Raw genomic sequence first — 20,451 nt, forward strand, 5'->3', positions numbered from 1 at the left:
ATCTTTATTTGCAACAACACAGGGACAAAAGCGATGAGATCTCTTGAAATTTTCAATAAGAGGATTAATGTTTCTTAGGTTTAGCTCTGGGCTGCAATATTTTTCTATATCACATCTTGCATTTATTATTATCGCCATCATCAGTTTATTAATCATCTTCTGTACAATCATCCAATGTGATGTACAAGAAAAAAGTAGCCCAAAAAAGTTTTAAAACCATTTAAATAAACCCAAGTCCCCATATATATTTAAAACAAAACAAAAACAAAACAAGTAGGTATTCATAGCCTATACCCATTTATACAGCCATAAAAGCCTGTCAAAATAAAAATGTTGTCAACTGTTTCCAGAAAGAGCTGATAGCCGGCACCTGTTACTTCTCAACAGGAACTCTGTTCCAAAGTACATGGGCAGCCACACTAAAAGTCCTGCTGTGAGTTATTGTTAATCAGGCTTCTGAGATCTTTGAAACTTGCAGGAGAAACGTAGCCACAATAATCTACCGGACATATAAGGGATAAGATGGTCTTATCCAAGAGACTTTTTTTAAAAAGCGCCCATTTCTACAATACACACGCAAAATAACATAAGTAACAGTGCCAGAAATAGTCTCACCTGAAGACTTAAATAGCTTCCTTTGGTCAAGGCAAATAGGGAAACACGAAACAAGGCTTTTGCTGTACAGTTCCATAATCAACCCCCAGGCTCATTCCTCCTTCTCCCACCCTCATATTGCTTTCAGTACTCTCAATAAAAAATTTAGATTTCCCTATATAAAGAATCCCTAGCCTCTATTTAGGTTTACAAATAGTTTTTTCCACTTCTGAGGCAGAAAGGATTAGTCACAGACACACCAATCCATTTTAGCTATAATGCATCCTTTGTTAAATGTTACCCTGAGAGAAAGGGAAGGAAGTTATGGTACTAAGGTTGCATGTAATGGAACCACTGACATACTTTTGCTTCCACCTGTATGACCTGGAGCAGAAATTCTGCAGGCCCCTCATGAATTGCTTTATATGGTTCCCCCCGCTTTTTTTAAAACAACAAACCCCTTGGTAATGATCATTGGCTCAGGTGACTAGTAGACGGCAAAGCGAAATAATAAAATAACCCTTGGATCACCTAAGTACAGTGACCTCGGAAAGTAATGATTAATTTTAGACAAATAATAAGAAAAGCAAAAAGAACCACACACATTAACACAGGCAACTCAAAGTCAGCTACCCTTACCTGAAAGGCAGCAGAAGTTTATTATATATTGCAAAATGAAATTTCAAAATTTTTACTAAAAAATAATAATCCACTGACGATTTTGCACAAGATTATACAGGGAGGGTATGATTCTTCATCAAAATTCCCTTAATTATGATTCTATCAAATGTGTGTTTTCATTATCATTATCATCCCAACTGATAATATCCTCTTCCAACTCCTTTTTTTCTAATGAACAAATGAATATGCATAGATCTGAAACTGTAGACCCTGAGCAAGCCATCTCTTTTCAGCAGCTTAATGCATACGAAAGCTGTCACTAATTAAAACTTTTTTCCCTGACAAGATGTAAATGGCTTTTATTCATTCAACTATAGTTGTAAGCAGGTACCAAGGCAACCACCTAACAGTTATAAGAACACTATACAGTTTCTAACAATGCATTTTCCCAATTTAAACAGTATGAGACAGTACATGCACATATATATAATGTGTCAGGTCACCAGAAGGTAACACCAGGGAAATATGCACCAAGGAAAACTAGCAACACTTCTGTCACTTAATTTACCTGGTACTTTCTTATGCCACAACATATGTACCCTGCCATATTCACTCCAGCAATGTCCTCTAGCTATTTACTGCACAGATCCAGCCTCTTTTATCAAGCTCTTGGTGTACATTCCTCACAGTTCTATGAGTCTAGATACCCAATTAATTTTCCGTTTTCTCCTTCTATCCAGCTTGCTACATACATCAGATCCATTCTACTCTTAAAGGTCATCCGTTTCAACCATCCATTCATGATTCAAAAGCCCTCAGACTCCAATATGACTCCCAAGTTCATAGCTACATAAAGAAAAAATGTGCTAGTGTCAAGGATTCCATGGCCCCAACTGGGAACCCCATCACCTGAGACTTCACATAATAAGCCTCTTGTGACAGAATGCTCAGGTGATAGAAACTCCTTCCAACACAGAAAAGAACAGGACGCAACACTGACTACAGATCCATTGACGAAGCTTGATCTTAGATAAGGATGCTGCACAACCCAGCCTTGGCCCAGCCCCATACTATCTTGGAAGGACAGAGAATGTGGGAAGTATATTTTAGGAAGCCTTATAAAAGGGAAATGACTTGGCATAGAGACCATTTGGCAAGAAAATATGTATTAGAGGAAAGTGGGCTTCTGAATTGGTACTGTTAAAAATAGAATTTGCACTCTCCATTTATATAATGTTTAATATAATGAAAAGGTTATTTACAGGAGTGTTTGATGAATGGTTCACAATGGATATTTTATGTAATGCATTTAACTGATAGTCTCAACCACAGTTTTACTCAGTACAATTACTTTTTATTCTTTTATCTTTCCCTTCAAAATATTTGACTCCCTTAGATATAAACAACTGATTGTCTAGATGTAGCCTGAACTTACTGTTTTGCTATAACCAGGCCTTTGGCTGATTAAATATTGTATGACCTCTTAAATGTGTTTGGGGGAGCGGATCATTAGTTTGGTTTTGTTTTTTATCATGTATTTTGTGTTCTCATTTTGAATTTTTTTTTGTTATGAACCACCCTATGATCTTCTGAAGAAGGGCAGTAAAGGTAAAGGTAAAGGTAAAGGTACCCCTGCCCGTACGGGCCAGTCTTGACAGACTCTGGGGTTGTGCGCCCATCTCACTTAAGAGGCCAGGGGCCAGCGCTGTCCGGAGACACTTCCGGGTCACGTGGCCAGCGTGACATCGCTGCTCTGGCGAGCCAGAGCCGCACAAGGAAACGGCGTTTACCTTCCCGCTGGTAAGCGGTCCCTATTTATCTACTTGCACCCGGAGGTGCTTTCGAACTGCTAGGTTGGCAGGCGCTGGGACCGAGCAGCGGGAGCGCACCCCGCCGCAGGGATTCGAACCGCCGACCTTTCGATCGGCAAGTCCTAGGCGCTGAGGCTTTAACCCACAGCGCCACCTGCGTCCCTGTGAAGAAGGGCAGTACTGTATAAAAATTTAACAACATCATATTGGGGCCCCATTAATGGAGCAGTACTTTTTCCCATATCAACATACTCATACTCTAAATTCATCTGCTGGGGCTCTTCTCCATTTACCGGTACCTCTTCCACCAGAGAAACAACAATCATTTACAAGGGAGGGGGCTTTCTTGGCATGGCATCCCAGTACCCAGGGTTAAGAACTTAATTTGTTCCGAAGGTCCGTACTAAACCTGAAACTGTACTTAACCTGAAGCACCACTTTAGCTAATGGGGCCTCCTGCTGCCGCCACGCCGCCGGAGCACAATTTCTGTTCTCATCCTGAAGCAAAGTTCTTAACCTGAAGCACTATTTCTGGGTTAGCGGAGGCTGTAACCTGAAGCGTCTGTAACCTGAGGTACCACTGTAATGGAATGCCCAACTCAAACAGGTCTACTTGGTTCCGACAGTGCTATCATCAATTAACCATTTCCCCCCCCCCCCAAAAAAAGGGGGGAAAACAGCTTTTACTTCAACTCTAGAGATTAGCATATCAGCCAAATATTTTATCTGTTGATTGCTTATGCATGTATTGTATTGGTTTCATACTGTATACCTCCCTGGAATCTAAAATATACATGTTTTAAATAAAGTTTGCTATTTAAATAAAGGTAGCTAAGTGTTATGAAACTTCAAAATTCACATTATTCTGCAAATGTACTTCTCTAGCCCAATTAACAAATGTGTACAAATCAGAAATCTTGAACTCAACAGCAGATTCCAGGCATTTTTTTTTCTTACACACACAGCTAAGAATATAGCAATAAATAAAAGTGTAAGAAAACATAACCAATTAAACATTCCAGTGGCAATGAGAGTTAAATAATAAGTGGGTAGAACAGAAGAGAAGATCAAGCTATCATAACTGAACATGTTTAAGAAATTTTAATATAATGATTTTATCTTTGTACTTTGTAGGTTTCTGAAGATGCAGCAACTGGAGAAGCTTCCAGCCACATTAAACATTGGAACAATTCATCTCGCTCAACAAAGCAGCCCAATTAGGCTTTAGTGCAGACCTATTCTAGGCTACACATCTGGACCACTATGATCTACTGCAATGTTATAGCCATATATAAGGTATCATTACAAAACTTTTCAGATTCTGTACAGTCACAAAGGGACATAGAATTCTACAGACCTAGCAGTCATTTCTGTGTTTAAAATGAGCCATAGTCTTGATTTTTAAAGGATCAGTAAAAACTATTGAATGTCTGTATATAAAAAGTTCAAGCACATACTGGTGCATCAAATAAATCTTTTTATCAATAACAAACCCCTTAAAGTGCTCTGAGCCACTACTAAACATTGCTGTTTCTCCACCAAGGTCATATTTGCACCTTTATAATTACATGTACCACTGCTACACAGCAAGCAGCTTCTCCTTTTCCTGCTCTGAGTTAGGGAAGGGTGATGATGGGCTTATTTTTCAACAGCAGCACTTCAAGTTGTACTGCCCAGCAACAGCCACGATCATAGGCCAAGCTCTCTTTTCTACAGGGGGGACTTCCTCAACCACTGCTCAGTGACAGTGGTCCAAATCAGAACAGAGAAGGAGGGAGGAACCTGACAGCCACAATTGGTGGCTTGGTTAGCAAAGCCAGTCAAAAATTGCAGATCACTGCCTTGAATATTTATTCAGTATAGGTGTACAGTCCTGCGGTTGCGGACGGGATCCATTCTGGAGGTCCGATCGGATCCCAAGGTTTCCGCAACCTGAGGACTGCTTCTGCGCATGCATGCGCGGCAAAACCCAGTACTGTGGTACCTCGGGTTACATACGCTTCAGGTTACAGACTCCACTAACCCAGAAATAATACCTCAGGTTAAGAACTTTGCTTCAGAATGAGAACAGAAATCGTGCTCTGGCGGTGCAGCGGCAGGCCCCATTAGTTAAAGTGGTGCTTCAGGTTAAGAACGGACCTCCGGAACGAATTAAGTACTTAACCCAAGGTACCACTGTAATATGCTTCCGGGTTTGCCACTTTCGCACCCCAAAGTTTACGTAACCAGAGGGTTACCTAACAGGAGGTACTACTGTATATGAGAATAGAAGCACACAAATTACTGTTAGGTACCTTCAAATTTACAGGCTAGGAAGCCTAGAAATGAATCAGACAATTCAGGAGATTCATGCAAGGTATGAAGAGAATAACAACAACAACAATTTATACCCTGCCCATCTGGCTGGGTTTCTCCAGCCACTCTGGGCAGCTCCCAAACAAATCTTAAAAACACAATACAGCATCAAACATTAAAAACTTCCCTAAACAGGGCCACCTTCAGATGTCTTTATAATAAATAATATTTTAACTGAATAATAAAAATGTTAATGCTCTGCAGAAACTGGAAAGAATAAGTTTCAGTGGTTATCTTTTAAACAATACTATGCTGCAAATAAAAATATGTCCATGTTGTAATAAGAAATTTTTTTTTACTGAAATGTGTTCAACATAACTACTGTTCACTGTTTTATCTTTTGTAAACCACTTTGAGGTTTTTTTAAATCAAGTGGTGTAGAAATATGTAACATATCTACAGGTGTAGAGAACGTGGAGTTACCCAAAGATTGATATTGCTCATAGAATCTAGAATCTTACTAGTTGGAAGGGACCCTAAGGGTCATCTAGTCCACCCCCTGCATTGCAGGAAACTCAGCTAAAGCATTCATGACAGGTGGCCATCCAACCACTGCTTAAAAACCTCCAAGGAAGGACAGTCCACTACCTCTCGAGGGAGACTGTTCCGCAGTTAAATGATCCATCCTTAGATGAGCAGTGAGGTAGCCAAGTTTGCTGATGATACCAAATGCTTCAGGGTTGACCGGAGTTAGAAACTGAGATAAGAAAGCTAGGAGCTAAATAGTACCTTAAACCTAGGTTACGGGCACCACAATGGAGTGTCTAGGGCCGGCACACTTTTTTTATAACAAGAATACAAAGCTGAAAATTAATTAGCTGTGGCTAAAATCTTATGTTCATTTTTCATGTGGTCTAGTCCTCATCTGAAGACGGCAAAAAAGGCCATACTTCTCCTGCCCGCCCTCCTAATATTCTTATGAGGGTCCCTTCTCCAGTCTTGAGAGAGTGGCTGGAAGTGGGGAGGCAGAAAAAAGGTCCTCCTTTCCTTCAAGCAATGGCAGTTTTAATCTGAAATCTTGGGCGCAATACTGCACCCAACGCTCAGAAACTGCTTGCATTAATGAAATTCCCTGTTACAAACCATGCCTAGAACAATAGGAGATTTGAACGCTGGGGTTGACCCAGTGTGTGACAGCTGCGAAAGAGGAAAATCCCTTATTGGGGATCATTAGACAAAGGACTGGATACAAAACTGCCAATATTATAATAACAACATACAAATCTATGGTGTGGCCACACTGGGAATACTGTTTAGAGCAGGGGTCAGCAAACTTTTTCCGCAGGGGGCCGGTCCACTGTCCCTCAGACCTTGTGGAGGGCCGGGCTATATATATATTTATTTTGTAAAAAAACAAGAATTCCAATGCACACTGCGAGGGGGGCAAGTAGTCCTCCTCCCCACCCCACCCCCACCCGCCTTCTCGGTTTGCCCCCTGCCTCATTTGCCGAAGGGCTGGCTGCGGTGGCACAAGACGGGCTTCCTCCCTGCCTAGAGAAAGAAGGCGCTGCGCTTAGCTTCCCAGGGGCTGCGCACCACTACCACTGCTGCTGCTGCTTTTTGTGAAGCGGGTAGGCAGAGCGAGCTCGTCCACTCCGCTTTCTGGCCCACAGGAGCACCAGGGTGGTGGTGATGGTGATGGGAAGAAGAGGCTGAGCGGCGGAGGCTCTGCCAATCAAACACCGCGTCTGGTTTACCTCAGCGTGGCGCAGGGACATCTCTGCCAATCAAACACCGCTGAAGTAAACCAGGCACAGTGTTTGATTGGCAGAGACACCACCGCTTGGCTTCTTCCTCCCATCGCCATCACTGGGAGTCTCAGCTTCACGGTGGGTTCCAGCTTCATGGTGCGGGCCGGATTTAGGACCCAGGTGGGCCCAGGAACCGTAGTTTGCCGACCCCTGGTTTAGAGTTCCAGTTGCACCACTCCAAAAAGGATACTGTTGACACACCAGTAAGTGAAGCTTAAAGGTACTTCCATACAATCTACTCGTAAACTTTGAACATGCCGTGCAAATCAGTTCTTTGGTAAACAAGATTGCCCTGGCAAATCTATTATTAATAGATTAATGTTCTGTATTGAGATTTCACCACAGCCACCAATCTTTCATTCACAAAGAGCACCTTGACTTAAACCTTCATTTTAAAATTTATAACTAATAATTCAACCTCTCTACCACACCAGTAATTTAATGCTCTGAGTCTTAGACTCCCCTGCATATTAACCCTTTCCCTGACTTAGGAGGTCTGTCCCCTTATAACTTATTGAAACATCTTCACCTTGCCAGACTGGATCAAGCTTGAGCACTCCCCGCCCTAAAGCACCATGGTGATGAAAACAACACTGCAATACCCAATTGCCTCAACACCCCCAGAGATATATCTACTTAAATGCAGCAACTCCTTTAATTATGCAAAGCAACACAGTAAAGGTTCCTCAGAGTGCTCATAAACAAAACTGAAGTTGTCAAACCGAAGTTGCCATGGATTTTTTTTTAAAGCCCATGTATGTCGTTGCCAGGATGCTTAGGAATCCAAAATATTTATTCAGCCCAGAGTCTAAGAACTGAATGTTTGATTTCTGATTTTTAAATTATTTTTGGAGCACTGTATATCAGAGACCCCTTAGAGTTTACCTTCAAGAAAAAGCATTTGTCATAGACCTGACAAGAGGGGTGTTGACCCAGTTTAATACTCATCAGCACCTGATTAGAGATGGGTTTTATAAAGATCAATAGTGGCCCATGACAGTATCAAATTCAACATATATGTGAAAAGAAAACTGTCTGGACATTCGACATAGTTACATAGTTTCTTCTTTGAAGAAAAAGAAATATTTCAAAGATGAGGGAGTTAGTTAAAAGGGGAGAGAAAGGAAAAGTTGCTGGAGCCTGAATTGGTTATGGCTATTCAAGTAAGATCTTTGGGACAAGAGTGAACAGTTCACTAAAGATATCAGCTAAATATGCTGAGGAGGTAAAAAGGCAAACGTCGTACAGTACTAGGAACACAACTGGAAATAAAGCTGCCACTATCGTCACACAGTGACATAAATGTATGGCAGCACCACACTGGGAATAATGTGCACAATTCAGGTTGCCAATCTATGGGACACTACAGATGAAATATTTATGGGTATTTAGTTTTAAGAAATATGAGCTAGGGAAAATGTGTTACAGGTTTATAAAATTATGTGCTGGTGTGGAAAGATTTAAAAGACTCTTCCTCTGTCACAATATTTGTTATTAGTTATTCCTTAGCCAAGTTTAATTCCAAATTATCAATAAAACTCAAGAAAGCACAAGAAAGAAAAAACATTATAAGAACACAAACAGCAATCCAACATCAGAAGCAACAATAAAATCTATTTCCAGAGGGATCACTGTATTAATATTTTGCTGCAAGCACGGCACCTTAAAGATTTACCAATTACCAATTTATTATATATAAAATAAAATCAGCATTGATGCTCAGATAAAAAGCTTTATTCAAATAATTTCAAAACAAACAAAGCAAGTGCCCTGCAAGCATCTCTGGGAAGTTATTCCATAGCCAGACCAGGCCTTCTCCTTGGTCACCACCCATCAAACCTCCAAAGAAGGGAAGGGAACCTTTAAAGCAGTCCCTGATGAACTGCAGGTTTCACATGAGAAAAGATGGTTCTTTAAATGCCTGGGTACCAAGCTGCATATAGGGCTTTCCAGGAAACAATGGCACACTATTATTACTACAATCACCTCTTAAACACATTTAATGTGATTTCAACCTTACATGGTTGAAGGCCAGTTGTTTGGAATCACACATATTAAATGCATGGAATGCAGAGAGTTTCAAAGCTCTTTTTGCTCTACGTTTTGCCTTGCTTACTGCACTCTGGGGTGTTCTTGTGAGATGTCTCTTTTGCTTGGGGGCAGGGGGGGCAGGGCCCAATCACCGCACTGGCTCCAGAAAGGTAACGATGTTCACACAGACATAGTTCAAATATAAGCGTTTTTGCATATACAAACCATCCCCAGATCATAACCCTATGCAAGATACATTTGTACCGTACTTTCACTGTTATTTTATTTGTACCACACTTTTCTACCAGAAACACCTATCAATTTGAATTATACACCAAAACAAACATAAAGCTCCCCCCCTTTTTTTTTACTAGTTCTGTACTGAAAATCTCTTTCAAAACTGGGAGGAACAATTGGCGATTTAGGGTGAATTTTTAATCTTATGGTGCTACCCTGAAATCAGCCTTCCTCAACCTGGTGTCCTCCAGACTACAACTCCCATCAGCCCTGATCACTGACCATGCTGGCTGGGGTCCAAAACACCTGGTTGGGGAAGTCTGCCTTAAATACACCAAGAGATCTCTCTTCTCACTTTAATAAAAGCCTTGCTGTTGCTTCAAGACATGGTGCAGCTGCTCCAGCCACGTTCCTGGAACAGAATGCCCTTGGGAATGACCCCACGTCATAACGTAGCATCATTCCCAGGGACATTCTTGAGGAGAAAAGATGGCTGTCCCCAAAATACTCTTATTTTCGGTTTGCCACTTCAGCCATTTAAACCTGCAAATTAAGTTCTGCATTAATAGAGATCCTCTACTTTCCCTACACATTTTTATTCTTTCCCAGTTTTACACCACAATTTCCTCTCATGCCCTGCCAACTCCCTTCCTCTGTCTGCATCCAAATTTAAAGTACTGTAAACTGAATTCTGTGTGTGTGTGTGTTTACATCATTATGTCTGTGTAGCCTGGGAACAAGTCAACAGCTGATGTGAAATGGACAATGGGGGAGGGAAAACACAACCAGCATTTCTAAACATAACACATTTGTGTGTGCTAAATATCGGAGTTATTTATTAGGCTTTTTATAAGACAGTTTGGAGAAGCTTTAACATGCCCATTAAGGGTCTGAGCATTTCTTTGGGTGGCAGAACTCAAAGCAAACCTTATGTTAGCATAGCAAAGATCTATCTCTACACCGACAATGTACCTCCAGGCTTTCATGATGCAATTGCCTTTTACCACTCTGTTGACAAGAGTTCTGCTTGTCTGCCACTTCCAAATATAGTCCTTTCAAAAACTTTTTTAGACTTATAGAAATGTACAGAACTAATGCAGCATTTTGTGCACTTATGTAAAGGCACATAAAAAGCCCTAAGCAAACACCAAACCAACAAAACAAAACTGGCTCAGTACACACACACACACACACACACACACACACACACATTTTGCTTCATATGGAAGGCCAACAGTAGCAAATGAGCAGGTGGGGGGGGGGGGACAAGGGAGGACACAAGCTGAGAATTGCTTAGCCCGCACATGGCAACGAAGACAGCCAAGTTAGAGATTAATTAAGAATTTCTGTACCAATACATCTCCATGTGTGACATTATGACTCTACAGGAACATTTGTCATTCTTTGAAGCAAAGTAACCTGTACAATGCAGCTATACAACTGCTGACAGCAGTACACTGGTTCCCACATATTTGCATAATGGCAACTGCTACTAGGACACAGGTAAGATTCTATTCATCACTGACACACAGTCAATTCATAATGCAGACAAAGCTCTTCAATCAAGTATAAAAATCTATAGTCACCTTTGTACAGTTTTTCAGGCTTTTCATATTATTAACAGAATCTATACCCAATTATGGAAGTCTGTTTTTCCTCATGCTATTGTGATTACTGTGAGCCACTTTGAGCGCAAAATGTTGGAAAAGTGGAATGCAAATATTAAATCAAATCAAAGTGATTTAAGCTTCAGGTGAGCGTACTGAATTCTCTAAATTGTTCTTACTACTGTTCCTTCTAGTTAAAGGGTTGCCCCTTACAACTCCCTTTTTGAAAGAAAAAATACATAAGATTAGGACTCAAATTGAAACACCAACAATGGTGAAACACTTCCTGGCACACATCTGGATATTGCTTATGCAACAGCCAACATAGCCACACCCATGTACAGCAGTTAGCCCCATTCATTCTGCCCCTCAATAAGCAACACAGTAGGGCTTTACGGCAAAAGACAGGCATGGCTGAAACTGCCACTCATAGTGGGAAGGGTCTATTACAAATAAGGCAGAGCTTGGGCTGTAACCCACACCAACCCTTGCTATTGGTCTATGCCACTGTGCCAACTGGGGCAGGGGGATTTACCCTGAAATGTGCTTGAAAAATGAGAAACTGTAATTTTGAAGCTAACCAATCCTGTACACAGTCACAAACCACATCCTAAACGACTCCAGTTACCTCAAAAATGTGCTGTAAATATTTCTGTATTGTGCAACTGCTTCAAGGGCACAGCTCCAGAATGCCTACAGTAAACAGCACTTCAAAAAGTAAGGAATGAGATGACCACAGTGGTTCTATCTATTTAAAATATGTCTAGAATACACACATGGCAAAATATGAAAAAGTTAAAACAGACAATAATGATTCAAACCATTTAACTTACAACTCATTTGATCTATATCTATATATTTCCTGTTACCATCCAAAGCTATTCAACAATTATTTCCCCCCAAAGAATCTAATAGATTATCATTTTCCTGCTTTTTCCTTATTTGTAAGCACAAGAGACTAACAATAATTATTCTTATGCATCTGAAGAAAGAGGATTCTCCAGCAACAGCTCTGAAATGTCAACTCAATTCCATCACCTTGTATATTTTTCTCCTGGCAAAGCAGGCCTTTACAAACTATATCCTACCCATGCAGACTCCAGTTCGGGGCAGTGTACTGAAGCTCAGGGGTAGAGCACATGCTTTGCTGGGAGAGACCCCTATATGAAACCCTGGAGAGCCACTGAGCTAGACAGACCAATGATCTAATGGTGTAGGGCAGCTTCCTACGGTCACAGTAGCTTAGGTTAGCATTTTCCAATGATGTACAATAGGTTTTAAGAGAAGGGTAGACAACATCTTTTGCATTTCCTACTGAGGCACCAAGAACAATTTGCATTTACAAAGTGGGCAATGAGCCAGCAACAGCTGATACATGTCTTCTTGCTATATAAAAGGCTAAAAAAGAAATCGAAACACTGTCACTGCAAAATGCTCGTGCTCATGATATCATCCCTTAAACCATGACCACACTGAAACTGTTGGATTTCGAAACACAGCACATTTGGAGGAGTTCTTCCTTTCCCCCTTAATTAGGCCTTTCAAAATGCCACTCTAGAGGTTCATGCTTCTCTCCACTAGAACTAGAAAGAACACATTTTAAAGAAGCATTAAGTCTGGGAGGTGCTAGGAAGAGTGTGGAGGCCACACAAAAGTTCCTTAAGGATCACCCAACACCAGTAAACCCTCACAACCACACAGTGAGCCTGTGTCTTGAGTGGTTAAGTACAAAGGTTGACAAAACAGTTTGTTTGTATCAGCATGTTTGTATCACTCATCTAGCTTTCCCACATTGTCTATGCTACTACAAACTTTTTAGATGTAGACACACAACAGGCACAAGTTAACTGCAAGTGGGCACATACTGAGGCAAATACATGTATCAAATTCTGTACAAATCAACCCAAAACATATTCCAAATATGCCAGTTTGATTTCTAATGGTCTGTAGTATTACCAGAGAAACAAAAGAGTACTGGATCCCAGTTACACTTGGCTATCCTTCAGAAAGACAACTTGCCTCATAAGGCAACTTTCAGAAATGGCTTTTGCTAGAAAATGTTTAGTCATAAGCAAACTATGATTGCTCATCTATTACACATTACAGCTTCGGATAGAAAGCCATGAGCTGTCACTGTCTCCCATTTCCTTGCCAATAATATATTGCTTTCAATCATGTGATAAAGCCTCCCCCACACGCGTGATAACAAGAAATAAGCCAAGAAGACTGAAGTTCAGAAATGTAACCATAGCCATGGAGCCTTTCCCAATACTTTTTTAATTGCAAGGAGTTTACTCTCCTGTCAAACTGCAGTAATTGCTAATGAAACAAGTAGACACTTGCACTGAGCTCTTCACTCCTATAGTTGCAAGCTCATGCAGGGTTCTCCCTGGAGTCTCATTTGATGAACCACACATACATCTTTTACAAGTCAGCTTTTGCCTTGTATGTTTACTTGAATTTACCAGGAATGAAATGTGATCAGTGTCTGGTTGCCACAGCAACACCACACTGACAAAAAAATTATTCTCATGTATAGTAGGCAAAATAAAATCATCAATGGAATTGGGGGTGAAATAATATCACTATATGAATGCCCTAGCTAGAGGTGCCCATTTCCCCATTCTACTCCGTAACACTCTCAGTTAATAATTTTGGATCCTGAAAACTATATTACCAAAAGTGGCATCAGAATGTTAGTGTCATTATGTCAGCAGGCAAGCATTTAGAAAAAAAGATTCTCAGAAACATCCTGCATACTACCAACATACATCATGGAGACAGGTGCCTTAAGGTAGAATAAAGGGACAAAGGAGCTGGGCCAGGACTGGGCAGCAGAGTCTCAAACTCTGCACTTGTCAAATTTACTGCACATCCATGGATTTGACAGACATTGTACAGATAGCCTACAAGCTAATATGACTGGACCAAAGTTAATTGTAATTTAATATGTATATAATATCAAATGGCAAGAGAACTTGATTCACTGCTATCCCACATAATTCATCCCACAGTATACATGGGGCAGGGAAACTGTGGCCCTCCAGATATTGCTCAAGTATGATTCCCATCATCCCTGACCAGTGGCTAAGAGTTGCAATCCAAAAACATCTGAAAAGTTATGGCTCCAAATTTAAACCATACTAGCAGAAAGTGCCGTAGCTTTTCAGAATTGTGTGCAATCTTTGTCCTATCCCAATAGTTAAGTGCTGACCCTCCAACATTAGAAGAAAGACAAGTGTTCCTATACTTGTTATTACCAGGGCAACACCTAAGGCATACATAAATGCATTGTATACTTCAGCCTTTTAACTCACATTTATACAAGTTAAACTTAGCAACAGACATCATCACGACCAAAGATAAAAAGAGTAGCCAGGGCCTGAACCTTTCGGTATTTATCAGAACTCCAGCTGTGGTATTATCTGTGCAAGAGAGAACATCTTCTACCCAACCTCACAGATATATTTTGCAACATTAGCAGTAACATTTCCCTTCCAGCTGTTTCTGTACTTTTAGGGACCACAACGATAACAATCACAGCAAAGATGTGCAATGGTGTGATTTATGCACAGGCCTTTCTCTGCTGCTGCGTGAAGGCAGTGTACACATGTTGAGAAGCTGCAGCCAGTAGAGGATTCAGAGGGCACAAGACACACAGCAAGAGGATCCCACGTGTAAAACTGCCACCCACTACTATTTACACAAGAGACGGAGCATCACCTCGACACTTACACAAAGCGGTTTTTGTGCATAAATTCTGTTGCGTATGAAGCGGCCCCAAACCAGCCGATCAACCCTTACAGTATATTAAAACCAAAACCAAAAAAAAAGGGAAGAAACCACCAAAAAGCCATTACACCCGACGGGCCAGATGTCACATTTCCATTACTCATTTTCTGTTTACGTTTTTAAGTGGCAGGAGAAGCAGCCTCTCCGTTCGGCCGATTTCACATTTCCAGGCGCGCCAGATGCAAGCGCTCCATCTGAACGGACTGGCAGCGGTACCTGTGGAACAGAACCACCCTCCGCCTGGGAGAAAAAGCCTCGGAAATAAAGTGGAAACGCGGGCTGAAGGGGAGAGAGCGGCTGAGGGGGTCGGGAGGCAGCTAGCCAGCGCAGTCCGGCTGGGAAGGGAGACCCCCCCCCCGAAGGGAAGAGGCAGGGACCGAGGAGAGTTAGGCCGGGCCCCTCACTCACCATATACAGCGTGAAGGGGAAGCCGAGCAGGAAGAGCCACAGGTAGAGGTGCAGCGCGTTGACCCCGGCGCCCTGGTGCGGGTCCTGGTACCAGCCGCCACTCAGAGCCGCCCACACCCCCTGGCGCAGAATCTGCAGCACCTGGGAGCCCATGGCGCCCTGGCCCGGATACCGCCAGGCCCGAGCCCCCGCTCGCTCTATCCGCCCTGCGAGCCCGGCCACAACTGCCCGCCGCTTCCACAGCCCGAGCCTCGCGACAGCCACAGGAGCCGCCACCCCCTCCTCCGCCTTCTCCTCCTCCCCCCACCCCCCGCCAACGCCGCCGCCATCTTACGTCCGGGCCCCGGGGTCGCGCGCGCGCGCACCCGCCGCTCGGCTGCCCATGGACCAGCGGCCCTTGCGGCGCTCGCGGCGAGGCCGCAGACAACCCCCCTCCGCCACCCTGCGCGCGTTTAGCTGGCTCTGCCTCTCCCGAGGAGCCGCCGAGGCGAAGAGCGGCGTCCCGGCGGCTCAGCGCGTTCTCTAGCTCGCCCCCAATCGAAGCAGGCGAGCGGCTGGAGGGACCCCCCCCCCTCCACCACCACCACAAGCCAGAGCTCTGCTCGGCAACGGCGTGTTTCCCGGGCTGCGTTGGGAATGCAGCAAAGCACCCAGAAGCGGAGGCATTACAGACGTCGCTCCTTTCGGCCCTGGGTTGGCAGCTCAGAGCCCGCGTCGTATTTTCCCCGCGTTTCAATTGTTGTTGGCCCCGATGCATAGCACTGGTGACGGGCTGAGGCTGGAGAAGCTTTCAGCCGTGAGACGACAGAAGTTCCTGCCAGAAAAAGGCCGCCAAGCGAATACCTCCCAGAGGAATGTATTTTTTATTTTTTAAATAAAACAAAACAATGATTAGAGTTTCGGCCATTTTTTTGCTTTTAATTATTTTGCCGCTTTGCCCCAAAGTTGGGGCCGAAATACGGAAGATACACACACGGCTGCGATCCTAACCACATCTATTCCGCAACAAGCCCTGTTGAATCCAATGAGAGTTACTCAGGAGTAAGAGGTGTTAGGATTGCAGCTTAGTTTCCTGGAGACACAGCCACCCACCTCGCATGGGCCGCTGAAACGGGTCTCTTGATCCGTGCAACCGCAGAGTTTTAGCTGCCAACGCTGAACAAACATTGAGGGTTGTAGTGTGATGGGGAAAACTGCATTCATATTTGTCAACTTTTCCCTTTTCTTGCGAGGAATCCTATTCGGAATAAGTGAATTTCCCTTTTAAAAGGGGGGGGGGGAGAGTTGACAGCTATGACAGCATTTTCATAGTCGCTCCTTAGTTGAAGCGGATCCAGAAGCTGGGAGATGTGGGGCTGCAATCCCAACAGAGACGGTTGGGACTGCAGTCCCAGATCTCCCCGGAGGCTACATCCCCTGTTGATTTTACACCTGTGCAGAAAGTGACCCTTGCGGAGGCACCCCACTTTCCCAGGCCCCCGAAGGGGGGTGTTTCCGAAGCCTGCAGATTTTTTTTTTTTTTTTTTTTGAAGACTAACATGGGTTTCCACTCGGAACTGGATTCACCAGACTAGAAGGAATGAACAAACTCAGTTATATTTTCGGAGAGCGGCTGCAGACGCCCGAAGCCTCCCTCCCTCATCTCGCGAGGTTGCGTGCTCCTGCGAGAACACAGGGAAGCGTCTCTGTTGCCATGGCGACAGGGCAGCCCTCCGTACACTTGCTCCTGGTTGTCCCACTGAAAAGTCCGGTACCTAAGCACTGCTCTTCCCGACAGTGACTGATGAGCGCCCGCCCCGCTTTTCGAAACTTCCCTCTGTGGCTTCGGGGCGGTGAGCCACCGCGGACGAGGTTCTGTCTTCCAGCCTCGGGCATCTGCTTGCCACATTCCTATGTATCTCAATTACTTTCCCCCCCTTTTTTTCTTTTTGCAGGGATGGGGCACCTGTGGCCCTGTAGCTGTGCATGGACTCCAAATCCCATCTGCCCCAGCCAGCCTGGATGATGAGAGTTGTAGTCCATTTTGTGACAAGGGTTGCTTACTCCTGTACCTCAGGTTACAGACACTTCAGGTTACAGACTCCACTAACCCAGAAATAGTACCTCGGGTTAAGAACTTTGCTTCAGGATGAGAACAGAAACCACGCGCCAGCGGTGTGTCGGCAGTGGGAGGTCCCATTAGCTAAAGTGGTACCTCAGGTTAAGAACAGTTTCAGGTTAAGAACAGACCTCCAAAACAAATTAAGTTCTTAACCCGAGGTACCACTGTATAGTCCTTTAATCAAGGATCACCATGCTGGGAGGATGTAGGGACAATATCCTACAAACAGCAGCTTGAGGCAAACAGGATGTATTATTAACTTTCTATAGTGCCCTTCGTCCAAGGATCACAGGGCGGTTTGCATTATAAAAAGACATAGTAACAAACAAAGTGATAACACTCCCTGCCCCAACACATTTTAAAAGGCTATAGATTGCCTAGTTACAGATAGGTAGCCGTGTTGGTCTGCCATAGTCAAAACAAAAACAAAATTCCTTCCAGTAGCACCTTAAAGACCAACTAAGTCAGTTCTTGGTATGAGCTTTCGTGTGCATGCACACTTCTTCAGATACACACACTTCTTCAGATACACACACTTCTTCAGCGTGTATCTGAAGAAGTGTGCATGCACACGAAAGCTCATACCAAGAACTGACTTAGTTGGTCTTTAAGGTGCTACTGGAAGGAATTTTTGTTTTGTTTTGACTATAGATTGCCTAATTAGCCAAAGGCCGGGAGGAGAGGAGTGATTTTGCCTGGTGCAAATGATAACTGGACACAGTTTCCTGTTATAGAATTAATTGTGAGTGTTGGGACAGTGTACCCATGGGCAAAAGCTCAGGTAAGGGAATACCCTCCGTAGACCAGCTCAAGTGTGTTATTCCAATAAGGAAGCATGTTTGCAACAAAGATCAGTGGTTTCTGTGAGTTGCTCTGGCACCTTTGCTAACAGCCTGAATCCATCTTTAGTCCCTTCTGCTCCTTACTTCTTGGAGGAAGAGCTTTGAACCTGGACTGTATCACCAAGTTCAGGAGCCATAAATCATTCCTTTGCATTTCTTCTAAGCATATGTCACTTTGGCAAGCTTTGTGGGCGGGCGAGCAATGAGGTGGATAATTGCCGCAGGCGTCTCACCTGTAAGGAGCCCCAGCAACCTTAACAGCTGATGCACTTCAGCTGGGGGATAATGTAATTGATGCAAGTGCTGTTGTTAGTATACCGTTGGTGATAATACTGTTAATAAGACTTAGCATATATAAAGTGTGTGTGTGTGTGTTCCGAGTACTCCACATAAATTATATTGTATTTACTACAATAGCCCAGTAAGGTAGGTCAGTATTATTATCTCCATATTGCAGATGACAAGCTGAGGAGCAGAGAAAGTGGTTTGCCTAAGGGCAGCTGCTGAGTTTTCATGCAAGAGGGGATACTCGGACTACTAAATTCCTTGTTCATTGCTCAGCCTCTTAGTCACTACACTCACTGTCACATGAATTATAATTTCCCTAGGAAATATATAGGAGAGGCAGGGACACTCCCCCCTTAAATGCAGGAAGTACTTATGGGCACTGGTATGGTAAGACAACCAGGGCTCAGCCCATGGTATCAAATAGTATGGGAAACAGCCTTATTAGAAAAACTAGCCAATAAACTGAAACTGACATGGGGACAAATAGGAGAAGATGCCTTCACCCCAGTATGGCTCCCCTTTATCACATACACAGCCCAACAAGACAACGACAAGAATCCGCCAACAGCATACGAATCATCATTATAGACTTTTATTGCACTAGCCATAGGCCATGGCATCATTCAGAAAAATAACAAAAGGAAAAACAGCAATAACCATAAAAATAATCAGGCACCACACATACAATATAAACCATGGTCACAACTACTAAGATGGTTTGTTGCATAAAATAGAATAGCAGAAGATTCTCTTGTAAAATGTGCCAAATTATATATCTGAATCCTCTTTGCAGTTGACCGCTATTTTATCTAGTTCTTTCCTCCTGATCTTCTTAGCTGCCAATGTATAGAGTGCTACTTTATAAGTTACAAAATAATCAGTATCGCTCAGCAGCTATTTCACCCTTTCCACCCTATTCAAGCGAGTTCCGTTCGGAAACAGGGGTTTTATGAATCGGTCTCTTGGGTCTATCTATAACGGGCACAACAATAAATAGTGGCACAGGTCCTCCCCACAGGGTTGCCCACACAGACAAAGTCTATCTTCATAATGTACTTTGCCATAGCGTCCATCCAACACTGCCGAGGGCATCGATTGGAATCGTAATTCTGTGAAAGTGAATCAATATGGCTAACCTGATCCAAAAACACCCACTCACACATGAAAACAAAGTTCACCACAGCTAATCACAAACAAACAGCCACACCCTAGGCCAACCCCAACTTCTCTCACAACCAAAGAAACACAAGCAAATAGTAAAGAGAACCCGCACAAGTGACACTGACACAAAACCGCACACACACACACACACACACACACACTAAGTAGAAGCAACCCTAACCCCACTCACCATGCTCCCTCCACCTCTTTCCCCCTTTTCTTCCTAATGTGATACGGAGGGGGGGGCATGTCTTCTTCACCTTCTTATTTGCTACAATATATCCATTTATTTCCAATTGTCAATGTCAAAAGGGACTAAAATCTATAAAATTCATAGAAAATCAACGTGCCAATTTGCTCAATTTCTCTAGGACTCCATGACACCTCCCCTGTCCTCCATAATCCCTCAAACAAGGTGTCAGGACCCTAATCCTGTCAAATCACTCTGCCAAGCCTTTCCTCCAGGCAATGCCAGTACATGGACCATTGTCTTCTCATCACCTGTACCCAGGATGTGCTTATCTGCGCGTATCTCCAGCTCTGCATATTCCCCCCTCCCTCCTCCATATGTTAATCCTGTGTAACCCAACGTCTTCTTAATGTATTCATGATGTAATCTGTGTAACCCAACGTCTTCTTAATGTATTCATGATGTAATCTGTGTAACCCAACCTCTTCTTAATGTATTCATGATGTAACTGGGATGTATTTTGCACTGTATTCTGGGGCATGGAGGGAAGTTTCAAAAGTTCATGTCACCCCTTTCTCGCTGTTCAATCTCGCCTTGAACCTGTTGTGCAATAAACTTGGATCTTCTGCAGCTTGTTCCTGTCTCCGGCTGAGCTCATTTTC

At 43.2% G+C, this 20,451-nt stretch overlaps 1 protein-coding gene across 3 annotated transcripts in view; it reads right to left on the minus strand.

Annotated features, from left to right (window-relative positions):
* Nucleotides 1–15,574, minus strand: part of PCNX1 (pecanex 1) — a 77,784-nt gene extending 62,210 nt beyond the window's left edge. The window contains exon 1 of one of the 3 annotated variants that reach the window (XM_083746158.1): nucleotides 15,208–15,574. In XM_083746158.1, coding sequence (XP_083602284.1) covers nucleotides 15,208–15,360 — 153 coding nt within the window. In that variant the 5' untranslated portion in view covers nucleotides 15,361–15,574. The remainder of the gene's footprint in view (nucleotides 1–15,207) is intronic. The other 2 variants (XM_083746160.1, XM_083746159.1) reach the window with 2 other exon arrangements.
* Between the last annotated feature and the right edge of the window lie 4,877 nt (nucleotides 15,575–20,451).

This window comes from Podarcis gaigeae (assembly GCF_964106915.1).
Source record: "Podarcis gaigeae genome assembly, chromosome: 1".
In the NCBI taxonomy this organism is placed as follows: domain Eukaryota; kingdom Metazoa; phylum Chordata; class Lepidosauria; order Squamata; family Lacertidae; genus Podarcis; species Podarcis gaigeae.